This window comes from Perissodus microlepis, chromosome 8 (genome assembly GCF_051167445.1).
Source record: "Perissodus microlepis isolate ML-2025 ecotype Zambia chromosome 8, ASM5116744v1, whole genome shotgun sequence".
Lineage (NCBI taxonomy): Eukaryota > Metazoa > Chordata > Actinopteri > Cichliformes > Cichlidae > Perissodus > Perissodus microlepis.
The window spans coordinates 9,982,435-9,995,873 of record NC_140468.1 but is presented as its reverse complement, the minus strand read 5'-3'; the positions used below and the strand labels follow the sequence as shown (position 1 = coordinate 9,995,873).

General features: G+C 41.6%; 2 protein-coding genes and 3 non-coding genes across 5 annotated transcripts; all 5 read left to right on the top strand.

The window, feature by feature from the left end:
- The first annotated feature begins 1,973 nt into the window (after positions 1–1,973).
- Positions 1,974–2,067, top strand: trnai-uau (transfer RNA isoleucine (anticodon UAU)). The gene is made up of 2 exons: positions 1,974–2,011; positions 2,032–2,067. It is a non-coding gene; the product is annotated as a tRNA-Ile (tRNA).
- A 1,823-nt stretch (positions 2,068–3,890) lies between these two features.
- Positions 3,891–5,312, top strand: LOC146381398 (NAD(P)H dehydrogenase [quinone] 1-like). The gene is made up of 6 exons (XM_084938668.1): positions 3,891–4,009; positions 4,142–4,306; positions 4,379–4,509; positions 4,589–4,696; positions 4,772–4,873; positions 4,950–5,312. Exons 1-6 carry the CDS (start codon positions 4,006–4,008, stop codon positions 5,247–5,249), a joined length of 810 nt encoding a protein of 269 aa, XP_084794794.1. The 5' UTR covers positions 3,891–4,005; the 3' UTR covers positions 5,250–5,312.
- A 2,615-nt stretch (positions 5,313–7,927) lies between these two features.
- trnai-uau (transfer RNA isoleucine (anticodon UAU)) lies at positions 7,928–8,021 on the top strand. The gene is made up of 2 exons: positions 7,928–7,965; positions 7,986–8,021. It is a non-coding gene; the product is annotated as a tRNA-Ile (tRNA).
- Positions 8,022–9,847: 1,826 nt separating this feature from the next.
- On the top strand, positions 9,848–11,274 carry LOC146381396 (NAD(P)H dehydrogenase [quinone] 1-like). Its single transcript, XM_084938667.1, has 6 exons — positions 9,848–9,963; positions 10,096–10,260; positions 10,333–10,463; positions 10,543–10,650; positions 10,726–10,827; positions 10,904–11,274. Exons 1-6 carry the CDS (start codon positions 9,960–9,962, stop codon positions 11,201–11,203), a joined length of 810 nt encoding a protein of 269 aa, XP_084794793.1. The 5' UTR covers positions 9,848–9,959; the 3' UTR covers positions 11,204–11,274.
- A 1,523-nt stretch (positions 11,275–12,797) lies between these two features.
- trnai-uau (transfer RNA isoleucine (anticodon UAU)) lies at positions 12,798–12,891 on the top strand. The gene is made up of 2 exons: positions 12,798–12,835; positions 12,856–12,891. It is a non-coding gene; the product is annotated as a tRNA-Ile (tRNA).
- The last annotated feature ends 548 nt before the right edge of the window (positions 12,892–13,439 follow it).

The window sequence follows — 13,439 nt, the reverse complement described above, 5'->3', positions numbered from 1 at the left end:
GTTGGTCAAGCAAATCCACCATGTGAGAGCCAATAGTTTTGCGTACCAAATTCAACTAAGATTTAGCCAGTCATGTGCTCCTCCACTACCAAGAACTAGAAGCCAATCACCTCTCGCTGCAGTGGAAGCACGCTAACTGTACTGAAGGCTAAATAACATTTATATGTAGTTCACTTAGCTACTTTTTAAAAAGTAAGAGCCAAGGAGAATAGCTCATTTAAATGCGCGGAAGTCGATCAAATAGTACAGTTAACTGCTTCTAAAACATTACTGGGAAATAGTATAACAGAGAGGCAAATTTCATTTGAGGCAAAGCTCATTTATATGAAAAGTAGACACAGACTTCAACTTTCATTCATTTAATTTAGTTTTGCTACATGGAAGTTCATGGTATAGTGATAGAATACAGGGATACAAAGACTTTGTTGCCACATGCTTGAATTCTTTATCAATTAGTTCAATATCTCTTAGTAAACTACACTAAAACCTACGAAAATTAAAGAATAAAAGTGAAATAGGAAAAAAGGGAAACAGAAATGATCTGAAACAAATGTGCACAGACTGAAAAAAAAAGCAGTTGTAATATAGATGTATAGAAAAAAAATTGATTCCCCACATATATTAATACATGCTGTGACAACCCTTATTGTATTATAGCATCACTGGGGGGAGGGGGTGTTGCCCTACTATTATTGTAGTTGGGGGAGTCCCCTAGTGGGTAGGGATGGGTATCGTTTAGGTTTTATCCGATACCAGTACCAAACCGGTCCTTTTGAAATGGTGCCGGTGCTTAAACGGTGCTTAAAGAATGGAGAACACAAACTTTGTCCAAAAACCTCTCATGTTCTGCTGTTTTTTTGTAAAACGATAACAACGTTAGACTTTTCTGCAGCTATAGGGCGTATATGCTATCACTCTTGGCTGGAAGCAGTGCTTAAACAATGGAAAAAAACACAAACTTTGTCCAAAAACCTCTCATGTTTAGCTGTTTTCCACTTTTTCTTTAGTCATTTTAGCCTTTTTGGCCAGGGTGAAGGGAGTATCTGCCATCAAACAAGAAGACAGCCGCATGTAACTACGACGGTGTTTGCTAGTTCACCTTACCTGCATTAATGTAATAACGTGGTTAGCCTACTCAACGTAAAGTATACACGAACAACATTAAGCTACTCGCCCAGAGAAGAACGGCTGCTGCTGCCATCATCATCCGTCATCATTTCTGCTACACTGGCAGGGCTAGGGGCCAGGACTCTCCTCTTCGGGTTTTTGGGGGATGTTGCTCCGGGTCCGATAGCAGGCACCACACCCGCAGTAGATGTGCACGGTGTGGGGTCTCGCCGCAAGCTATCAAATATGGTGCATTTCTCGGCTTTTAACAAAATGCTATACGTCGCCAGGTGTTTCATCAGATTCGAGGTGTTACCTTCTTTGCACAGTATCATCTTAAAGCACTTGTTGCAGGCTGCTGAGTTTGCATCTTTTGCTGTGAGGTACAGCCAGACTTTTGACCGCTTCGCCTTGGGCATTTTTAATCTGTAGCTCTGCTCTAAAAGAACGTACGTACCTGGGCCCGCCTACTACGCTTGCAAAGGTAAAATGATTGGCTAGAATCCAAAGTGTATGACATCTCAGGAAAAAAAAGCACCGAAATGTGCACTGCTTTTTGGTCTGGTTACTACCGTTTATGTCAGAACCAGTGCCATCATGGCACCGGATACCGGTACCCATCCCTGCTAGTGGGTGTGGGAGTATAGTGGTGGCCGTTACATGCTGATCGCGTTGCTGTTCAGAGAAGCCTTACCGTTATAACTTGGCTGGCGCCGGCGACTACCGATCCCCGCACATGTATGTACGGACAAGGTAGAGCCGTGGGACCTGGCTTGTATGGTCTTATGTTGCTAACGTCAAATAAAGGTCTAACTGACTGGCTCTGAGTTATCTGGCTAACCTCCACACCACATCTTTGTGCATGTGCTCCAGTGGCGCAATCGGTTAGCGCGCGGTACTTATATGACAGTATTAAGCTGAGCTATGCCGAGGTTGTGAGTTCAAGCCTCACCTGGAGCATGAACGTTTAGCTAATGAAACAAAAAATGCCAACAAACTTTATAGCATCTTTAAAATGAACAACATTCAAAATAAAGATTAAGAAACCCAGAATTATACCTCTCTGTGTTTGTTCTGCTATTTTTTGTTTCTGTTTATTTTCAATGTGAGCTATTAACCATCTTGATATACACGTTCTTCCAAAGTCAGAGAATTTTGGCTGTTTGTGTGTGTGTACCTTTTATGTCCTTATGTATAGTTTATACCAAAGGTTCTCAGACCGCAGGGCGTAAGGCAAATCATTGGTTCGCCATGATGGGCAACAATCACCATGAGAAAATGATGTGTGTGAAACTGAGATGATTATGATTATATGAAGTAAATATTCATGTTGTGTTTAAACTGGGCTGAAGGTTTAAGTTAATCTCAAGAGTTACTTCCACCAGTTTCCATACAAAATGGGAAACCTGACAGAAATTCTTCTTCTACTTCTTATAGGGTTTATTGGCAGTTGGCTATGTTGTTCTCATTGTACATACTTCCCTTGGGCTCTATATTTGACAAATATAACATTTCTTTTCATTTTTATGCTGATGATATTCAAATCTATTTTTGTCTGACTGACGATACTCCATCTTCACTATGCTGCTTTCTTGATTGTATGAGGGAGATCAAAGGGTGGTTAACGAGTAACTCCCTTTTTCTAAATGAAAAGAAAACGTAAATTATTGTCTTTGATAGCCACATCCCTCTGGGACAATTAGCCGATATATTTGGGCCCTTTGCTACCTCCCGCTCTGATACAGTACGTAACTTAGGCGTTCTTTTGGACAGTTCCTTTAAACTTGATAAACAAGTGTCTTTTGTAGTACAGTCTAGCTTTTACCAAATATGACAAATCTCTAAGGCTAAGCATTACATACAGCGAATGGATCTTGAAAAACTTACACATGCATTTGTTACTTCAAGATTAGACTACTGCAACTCCCTTTACCTGGGCGTCCCATCTGCCCTTCTTCATAAACTACAATTGTCCAAAATGCAGCGGCACGCCTTTTAACTGGTATTAGAAGATTTGATTCTATTACTCCGATCCTTGCTGACCTACATTGGCTGCCCATCAAATATCGGATTGATTTTAAGATTTTATTTCTTACATTCAAAATTATAAATGATATTGCGCCTTGCTATTTAACTGAACTTCGCCTGTATACTCCTAGGAGAGCACTTCAATCATTGAGTCAAATGCTCTTGGTGCAACCTAGGTCCCGGCTGAAAACCAGAGGTGATCGTGCCTTTGCCATTGCTGCACCTAACCTCTGGAACAATCTTCCAGCTGAACTTCGCGCGTCTGAATTTTTTAAATCTTTTAAAACACGATTGAAAACGTATTAATTTGATCTTGCATTTTAGATTAGTTAGTGAGTTATCAGATGTACACTTTGTACTTTTATTGCATTTGTATGTAATTTTAACCTATTGTGTTACTGGGTTTTTCCAGTTGATATTTCGGTGTTGATTTTACCTAACTTTAACACTAACTGTGAAATATTTCTTTTAACATAGTACTCACAGGTTAATTAGTGCTTTGTTTTATCTGGAAATGTATTTCTACTCTATTATCGTACCCATATGTAATTAATTTTATTTCATATTTTACTATTGAGAAGCACTTTGGTCTATCTCTGGTTTTAAATGTGCTATATAAATAAAGTATTGATTGATTGGCAAACAGCAAAATGGTGCATTACTGCCACCAACCAGTCTGAGAGATATTACCCCAGTACCAGCTGGCTGACGCATGAGGTTTATTGCTGATTGACAGCACCTGTGTGAAGTAGTGCTCGAAGTGTGTATAAAAGCAGCAGGCTGTGTTTTGCTTCAGTATGGGCACCTTTTCTGTTATTATACCAGCTCGCTAGAAAACTCATTATTTACTGTTGCGCAGCAGTTTTGAGAATGGGTAAGGCGTTTTCTTCCTGGTAATTGCTGAAACTTGTTTGGCCAAAGCTGATAATCTTTGACAAGAAGAGTGAAAGGTTTCTGTGCTGAATGGAACTTTATGTTTTGTTTTTTTTATTCTTTGGCTTTGCAGCCAAGAAAGTGCTGATTGTGTATGCCCATGAGAGCCCTGCCTCCTTCAATGCTGCTGCTAAAGATGCTGCTGTGGCAGCTCTGACTGCTCAAGGCTACACTGTAGAGGTGTCTGACCTGTACGCCATGAAGTTCAAAGCTGCAGCTACTACTGAGGACATCACTGGTATACAAATATTCTGCAGGTATAGCAATGCTTTGATTGTGCTTCAGGTGTAAACATTAGCTTTATTTGAAGGTGGAGTGAAGGATGCTGAGAACTTCTGCTATGCAAAGGAGATCAAATTGGCATCAGAGGAGGGCAGACTTGCAGATGACATCAAAAAAGAGCAGGAGAAGCTCAAGGAGGCAGACCTTGTCATCTTTCAGGTAGTGTCTGACTGGAAGTGTCTTTGTTGTCAGCTAACAGGTGTCAACATCAAAATGACCATTAAACCTGTGTTCCCAGTTCCCCATGTACTGGTCATCTGTTCCTGCAATCATGAAGGGGTGGATGGATCGGGTGTTGGGCTTTGTCTACGCACAGGAGAAGCGGTACAGTGAGGGGATCTTCAAGGTGAGAGCTCCACCAACATGTCTGTGTTCAGGCTGTGTCCTCTCCCTCTTTGCTCACTCCTTGCTCTCTGTACAGGACAAGAAAGCCATGCTGTCCTTCACCACTGACTGTCCTGAATCTGTGTACAGTGACACTGGCATCAGTGGTGACATCAATGTCACACTGTGGCCACTGCAGGTGAGGTCTCACTATAAACAGAGCCAAGCATTAAATGATCTGTCATGTGGTAACAGCTGCTCCTCCCTGTGTGCAGAACGGGATCCTGAACTGCTGTGGCTTCCAGGTTTTTGCACCTCAGATCTTCTGGGATCCTGCTGCTGGTTCTCCTGAATCTCGCAGCTCCATGCTGGAGGGCTGGCGCACACGACTGCAAAACCTCTGTGGGGAAGCACCTGTGTACTTTGCTCCCTTGGACTACTTTGACAAGGAGAAGGGTTTCCTGCTGAAGCCTGAGGTCAAAGAGAAATATGCCAGCAAAGAGTCTGGCCTCACAGTGGGGATCCACATGGGCAAGCCACTGCCAGCCAACAGCCAGACCAAGGCCGGGGTCTGACGATGGAGTGGGTCAATGTAATGTCTTGATCTTAAAATAAAGCCTGCTTTATTCAAACTTTGAGCAATGAGTTATAAATGCACCACTTGGGTTTCATACATATTATCCCTCCAGAACATGATTGTATACTACCACAATGTAATAATGGTTCTAAGTCCCTATAAGATCCAGTCATGTATGGCTTTAAATGTGATGGGGAACTGAGTTTGGGGGGGCTGGCTATGGTTCCACATGCTAATGCAAATCCCCGTTCTAATAGGAACACACAGGTGTTTGGAGTTTTTCCTTTTTTTGGGGGGGGAGGTGACCTTACACCAAGGTTGAAAGCAAGACTGACACCTGATCGCTGCTGTACATCAGGTGACTGCAAGCCCTATTGCGCCTCACTGCCTATACTACAGGCTTTGGCTGGGTTTGGCATGAAAGCAGCTTTAAGATCACACAGCAGTATGTGTTCTCTCTGTCCTAGATGCAGTTTACCCTTTACCATTGCACGCTTGGTATTTTTGTGAGGTAAAAATGTCTATTGCCACGGTGGGCTCTTCCACGATTTCCCTCTTCCCACACATGAACTGAAATCAGCTGACTGTGATGCCAGTGCACAGGAAGAATAAAGCATGTTTAATATTTAAAGATTGTTTGTCCTTTTTCTAATATTTGTACTGAAGGCTTTTCAGCATTTCTATTCACCTGCCACCGGTTGGTCAAGCAAATCCACCATGTGAGAGCCAATAGTTTTGCGTACCAAATTCAACTAAGATTTAGCCAGTCATGTGCTCCTCCACTACCAAGAACTAGAAGCCAATCACCTCTCGCTGCAGTGGAAGCACGCTAACTGTACTGAAGGCTAAATAACATTTATATGTAGTTCACTTAGCTACTTTTTAAAAAGTAAGAGCCAAGGATGTCAGAATAGCTCATTTAAATGCGCGGAAGTCGATCAAATAGTACAGTTAACTGCTTCTAAAACATTACTGGGAAATAGTATAACAGAGAGGCAAATTTTATTTGAGGCAAAGCTCATTTATATGAAAAGTAGACACAGACTTCAACTTTCATTCATTTAATTTAGTTTTGCTACATGGAAGTTCATGGTATAGTGATAGAATACAGGGATACAAAGACTTTGTTGCCACATGCTTGAATTCTTTATCAATTAGTTCAATATCTCTTAGTAAACTACACTAAAACCTACGAAAATTAAAGAATAAAAGTGAAATAGGAAAAAAGGGAAACAGAAATGATCTGAAACAAATGTGCACAGACTGAAAAAAAAAGCAGTTGTAATATAGATGTATAGAAAAAAAATTGATTCCCCACATATATTAATACATGCTGTGACAACCCTTATTGTATTATAGCATCACTGGGGGGAGGGGGTGTTGCCCTACTATTATTGTAGTTGGGGGAGTCCCCTAGTGGGTAGGGATGGGTATCGTTTAGGTTTTATCCGATACCAGTACCAAACCGGTCCTTTTGAAATGGTGCCGGTGCTTAAACGGTGCTTAAAGAATGGAGAACACAAACTTTGTCCAAAAACCTCTCATGTTCTGCTGTTTTTTTGTAAAACGATAACAACGTTAGACTTTTCTGCAGCTATAGGGCGTATATGCTATCACTCTTGGCTGGAAGCAGTGCTTAAACAATGGAAAAAAACACAAACTTTGTCCAAAAACCTCTCATGTTTAGCTGTTTTCCACTTTTTCTTTAGTCATTTTAGCCTTTTTGGCCAGGGTGAAGGGAGTATCTGCCATCAAACAAGAAGACAGCCGCATGTAACTACGACGGTGTTTGCTAGTTCACCTTACCTGCATTAATGTAATAACGTGGTTAGCCTACTCAACGTAAAGTATACACGAACAACATTAAGCTACTCGCCCAGAGAAGAACGGCTGCTGCTGCCATCATCATCCGTCATCATTTCTGCTACACTGGCAGGGCTAAGGGCCAGGACTCTCCTCTTCGGGTTTTTGGGGGATGTTGCTCCGGGTCCGATAGCAGGCACCACACCCGCAGTAGATGTGCACGGTGTGGGGTCTCGCAGCAAGCTATCAAATATGGTGCATTTCTCGGCTTTTAACAAAATGCTATACGTCGCCAGGTGTTTCATCAGATTCGAGGTGTTACCTTCTTTGCACAGTATCATCTTAAAGCACTTGTTGCAGGCTGCTGAGTTTGCATCTTTTGCTGTGAGGTACAGCCAGACTTTTGACCGCTTCGCCTTGGGCATTTTTAATCTGTAGCTCTGCTCTAAAAGAACGTACGTACCTGGGCCCGCCTACTACGCTTGCAAAGGTAAAATGATTGGCTAGAATCCAAAGTGTATGACATCTCAGGAAAAAAAAAGCACCGAAATGTGCACTGCTTTTTGGTCTGGTTACTACCGTTTATGTCAGAACCAGTGCCATCATGGCACCGGATACCGGTACCCATCCCTGCTAGTGGGTGTGGGAGTATAGTGGTGGCCGTTACATGCTGATCGCGTTGCTGTTCAGAGAAGCCTTACCGTTATAACTTGGCTGGCGCCGGCGACTACCGATCCCCGCACATGTATGTACGGACAAGGTAGAGCCGTGGGACCTGGCTTGTATGGTCTTATGTTGCTAACGTCAAATAAAGGTCTAACTGACTGGCTCTGAGTTATCTGGCTAACCTCCACACCACATCTTTGTGCATGTGCTCCAGTGGCGCAATCGGTTAGCGCGCGGTACTTATATGACAGTATTAAGCTGAGCTATGCCGAGGTTGTGAGTTCAAGCCTCACCTGGAGCATGAACGTTTAGCTAATGAAACAAAAAATGCCAACAAACTTTATAGCATCTTTAAAATGAACAACATTCAAAATAAAGATTAAGAAACCCAGAATTATACCTCTCTGTGTTTGTTCTGCTATTTTTTGTTTCTGTTTATTTTCAATGTGAGCTATTAACCATCTTGATATACACGTTCTTCCAAAGTCAGAGAATTTTGGCTGTTTGTGTGTGTGTACCTTTTATGTCCTTATGTATAGTTTATACCAAAGGTTCTCAGACTGCAGGGCGTAAGGCAAATCATTGGTTCGCCATGATGGGCAACAATCACCATGAGAAAATGATGTGTGTGAAACTGAGATGATTATGATTATATGAAGTAAATATTCATGTTGTGTTTAAACTGGGCTGAAGGTTTAAGTTAATCTCAAGAGTTACTTCCACCAGTTTCCATACAAAATGGGAAACCTGACAGAAATTCTTCTTCTACTTCTTATAGGGTTTATTGGCAGTTGGCTATGTTGTTCTCATTGTACATGCTTCCCTTGGGCTCTATATTTGACAAATATAACATTTCTTTTCATTTTTATGCTGATGATATTCAAATCTATTTTTGTCTGACTGACGATACTCCATCTTCACTATGCTGCTTTCTTGATTGTATGAGGGAGATCAAAGGGTGGTTAACGAGTAACTCCCTTTTTCTAAATGAAAAGAAAACGTAAATTATTGTCTTTGATAGCCACATCCCTCTGGGACAATTAGCCGATATATTTGGGCCCTTTGCTACCTCCCGCTCTGATACAGTACGTAACTTAGGCGTTCTTTTGGACAGTTCCTTTAAACTTGATAAACAAGTGTCTTCTGTAGTACAGTCTAGCTTTTACCAAATATGACAAATCTCTAAGGCTAAGCATTACATACAGCGAATGGATCTTGAAAAACTTACACATGCATTTGTTACTTCAAGATTAGACTACTGCAACTCCCTTTACCTGGGCGTCCCATCTGCCCTTCTTCATAAACTACAATTGTCCAAAATGCAGCGGCACGCCTTTTAACTGGTATTAGAAGATTTGATTCTATTACTCCGATCCTTGCTGACCTACATTGGCTGCCCATCAAATATCGGATTGATTTTAAGATTTTATTTCTTACATTCAAAATTATAAATGATATTGCGCCTTGCTATTTAACTGAACTTCGCCTGTATACTCCTAGGAGAGCACTTCAATCATTGAGTCAAATGCTCTTGGTGCAACCTAGGTCCCGGCTGAAAACCAGAGGTGATCGTGCCTTTGCCATTGCTGCACCTAACCTCTGGAACAATCTTCCAGCTGAACTTCGCGCGTCTGAATTTTTTAAATCTTTTAAAACACGATTGAAAACGTATTAATTTGATCTTGCATTTTAGATTAGTTAGTGAGTTATCAGATGTACACTTTGTACTTTTATTGCATTTGTATGTAATTTTAACCTATTGTGTTACTGGGTTTTTCCAGTTGATATTTCGGTGTTGATTTTACCTAACTTTAACACTAGCTGTGAAATATTTCTTTTAACATAGTACTCACAGGTTAATTAGTGCTTTGTTTTATCTGGAAATGTATTTCTACTCTATTATCGTACCCATATGTAATTAATTTTATTTCATATTTTACTAATGAGAAGCACTTTGGTCTATCTCTGGTTTTAAATGTGCTATATAAATAAAGTATTGATTGATTGGCAAACAGCAAAATGGTGCATTACTGCCACCAACCAGTCTGAGAGATATTACCCCAGTACCAGCTGGCTGACGCATGAGGTTTATTGCTGATTGACAGCACCTGTGTGAAGTAGTGCTCGAAGTGTGTATAAAAGCAGCAGGCTGTGTTTTGCTTCAGTATGGGCACCTTTTCTGTTATTATACCAGCTCGCTAGAAAACTCATTATTTACTGTTGCGCAGCAGTTTTGCGAATGGGTAAGACGTTTTCTTCCTGGTAATTGCTGAAACTTGTTTGGCCAAAGCTGATAATCTTTGACAAGAAGAGTGAAAGGTTTCTGTGCTGAATGGAACTTTATGTTTTGTTTTTTTTATTCTTTGGCTTTGCAGCCAAGAAAGTGCTGATTGTGTATGCCCATGAGAGCCCTGCCTCCTTCAATGCTGCTGCTAAAGATGCTGCTGTGGCAGCTCTGACTGCTCAAGGCTACACTGTAGAGGTGTCTGACCTGTACGCCATGAAGTTCAAAGCTGCAGCTACTACTGAGGACATCACTGGTATACAAATATTCTGCAGGTATAGCAATGCTTTGATTGTGCTTCAGGTGTAAACATTAGCTTTATTTGAAGGTGGAGTGAAGGATGCTGAGAACTTCTGCTATGCAAAGGAGATCAAATTGGCATCAGAGGAGGGCAGACTTGCAGATGACATCAAAAAAGAGCAGGAGAAGCTCAAGGAGGCAGACCTTGTCATCTTTCAGGTAGTGTCTGACTGGAAGTGTCTTTGTTGTCAGCTAACAGGTGTCAACATCAAAATGACCATTAAACCTGTGTTCCCAGTTCCCCATGTACTGGTCATCTGTTCCTGCAATCATGAAGGGGTGGATGGATCGGGTGTTGGGCTTTGTCTACGCACAGGAGAAGCGGTACAGCGAGGGGATCTTCAAGGTGAGAGCTCCACCAACATGTCTGTGTTCAGGCTGTGTCCTCTCCCTCTTTGCTTACTCCTTGCTCTCTGTACAGGACAAGAAAGCCATGCTGTCCTTCACCACTGACTGTCCTGAATCTGTGTACAGTGACACTGGCATCAGTGGTGACATCAATGTCACACTGTGGCCGCTGCAGGTGAGGTCTCACTATAAACCGAGCCAAGCATTAAATGATCTGTCATGTGGTAACAGCTGCTCCTCCCTGTGTGCAGAACGGGATCCTGAACTGCTGTGGCTTCCAGGTTTTTGCCCCTCAGATCTTCTGGGATCCTGCTACTGGTTCTCCTGAATCTCGCAGCTCCATGCTGGAGGGCTGGCGCACACGACTGCAAAACCTCTGTGGGGAAGCCACTGTGTACTTTGCTCCCTTGGACTACTTTGACAAGGAGAAGGATTTCCTGCTGAAGCCTGAGGTCAAAGAGAAATATGCCAGCAAAGAGTCTGGCCTCACAGTGGGGATCCACATGGGCAAGCCACTGCCAGCCAACAGCCAGACCAAGGCCGGGGTCTGACAATAGAGTGGGTCCATGTAATGTCTTGGTCTTGAAATGTGTGCTGCAATAAAAAGGCTGCTTTATTGCAATTTCAGTTTGAGCAATGAGTTTTAAATGCACCACTTGGGTTTCATACAGTTCAGCCATCTAGAAAATGGTACATACCTCACAGGATACACAAAGTTGTCTCTGTAGGCTTTCAAGACTGGTGTCATTATCCAACACTGACCAAATTGCTGCTTGGGACTTTGTTGCCTCACTAGAAATGTGAGCTGGCAGTAGTAACTTGGACCTGCACACAAACTGATGCAATGCATGGTGAATTTGGTTAGCTTCTCCACATTAGCATGCTGAGTAACAGCTTGATCCATTCAGCTCACTACACCATTTATAACGTGATGGTGTTCTCAGCTTAATGGTTTACTTGGGAGCACTTGATTGCCGCTTTCCTGTACTGTCTCTCTCTATTCCGGCAGCACCACTGCTGGAATTGTGGAGGGAAATGAATTCAATCAGTATCTTTGGCTAATTCTTGGTAAATAAGGAATCATATGCTTTTCCACTACCAAGAACTACAGAAGCCAACCACCTACCAGGATTTGACCAATCATTGTTATGGCTACCAAGGTTCCGCTTGACTCGCATCAATACTGTAATTAAATCTGTCAAAGGTTAGTGTTAAAAACACTGAAGTATTGATATGATGGGCTTTTCTTGCAGTGGTAGCGAGCTAATAATACTGAAGGCTAATCAACATTTGTGTTGTTCACTTGGCTCCAACTTTTTAAACAGTAGCTAAGGAAGTGAGAATAGCAATGAAATGCGTGCCGTTAGGTCCATTAGTATAGTTAATTACTGCTAACACATTAGAAAACAGTATAACAGAAGCACATTTCATTTACATGAAAAGAAGTACACACAGACTTTAGTTCTCTTTAATCTATTTTATTTTGTAAAATAGGAGTTCAGGATACAGGGGTAAAATACAGGGATACAAAGCCTTTATTGCCACATGGTTAAATTCTTTATCCATTAGTTCCATATCTATTAGGTAAACTACACTAAAAACTACGAAAATTAAAGAATAAAAGGAAAATATGAAAAAAGGAAACAGAAATGATCTGAAACAAACGTGTACAGACTGAAAAACATTTGTAAGATGTATAGAAAAAAAGACTGATTTCCCACATATATTAATGCATGGATCTATCCATGAATCCTATATATAGTACATAGACTACAAGCGTGAGATTTGTGGCAATATAGTATAGTGTAAAGCAGGGGTGCCCAATCCCAGTCCTCGAGAGCTACCGTCCTGCAGCTTTTAGATGCATCCTTGGTCCAACAAACCTGAATCAAATGAATGGCTTGTTATCAGGCCTTTGCCAAACTTGATGGCATGCTGAAGAGGTAATCAAACTATTTGATTCAGCTGTGTTGGAGTAGGGATGCATCTAAAACCTGCAGGACGGTAGCTCTCGAGGACTGGGATTGGGCACCCCTGGTGTAAAGTATTCTTTCTATGAATGACTGAGCAAGCGGTTACTGTCCCCTCTTTTTTCCATTAGACCAGTTGAATGAAGGGAGAAAGGAATAAAACCTTTGTACATGTGCTCCAGTGGCGCAATCGGTTAGCGCGCGGTACTTATATGACAGTATTGGGCTGAGCTATGCCGAGGTTGTGAGTTCAAGCCTCACCTGGAGCATAAACTTTGAGCTAACACTTATCTGATGAGAACAGATAAATGCTGAGCTCACTGAAAATGCAAACAGACTTTATAGCATCTTTAAAAACAAGCAACATTCAAAATAGAGATTAAGAAACCCAGAATTATACCTCTCTTTGTTTGTTCTGCTTCTTTTTTGTCGACCAATGTGAGCTATTAACCATCGAGATATAGTTTTTCCTTCAAAGTCAGATTTTTGGCTGTATGTGTGTGTGTGTGTGTACCTTTTTTGTCCTCAGACCGCAGGGCGTAAGGCAAATCATTGGTTCGCCAAGTTGGGCAACAATCACCACGAGAAAATGATGTGTGTGAAACTAAGATGATTATGATTATATGAAGTATATATTCATCTTGTGTTTAAACTGGGCTGAAGGTTTAAGTTAATCTCAGAGTTACTTCCACCAGTTTCCATACAAAATGGGAAACCTGAGAGAAATTCTTCTTCTACTTCTTTATACGGTTTATTGGCAGTTGGCAAACAGCAAAATAGAGCATTACCGCCACCAACTGGTCTGAGAGAAAATGCC

What these genes read in the sequence shown, in the direction of transcription:
- LOC146381398 (XM_084938668.1), top strand. An exon ending in CAGACCTTGTCATCTTTCAG is followed by an intron (nt 4,510 to 4,588) that starts GTAGTGTCTGAC and finishes CTGTGTTCCCAG; the next exon opens with TTCCCCATGTACTGGTCATC. An exon ending in TCACACTGTGGCCACTGCAG is followed by an intron (nt 4,874 to 4,949) that starts GTGAGGTCTCAC and finishes CCCTGTGTGCAG; the next exon opens with AACGGGATCCTGAACTGCTG.
- LOC146381396 (XM_084938667.1), top strand. An exon ending in CAGACCTTGTCATCTTTCAG is followed by an intron (nt 10,464 to 10,542) that starts GTAGTGTCTGAC and finishes CTGTGTTCCCAG; the next exon opens with TTCCCCATGTACTGGTCATC. An exon ending in TCACACTGTGGCCGCTGCAG is followed by an intron (nt 10,828 to 10,903) that starts GTGAGGTCTCAC and finishes CCCTGTGTGCAG; the next exon opens with AACGGGATCCTGAACTGCTG.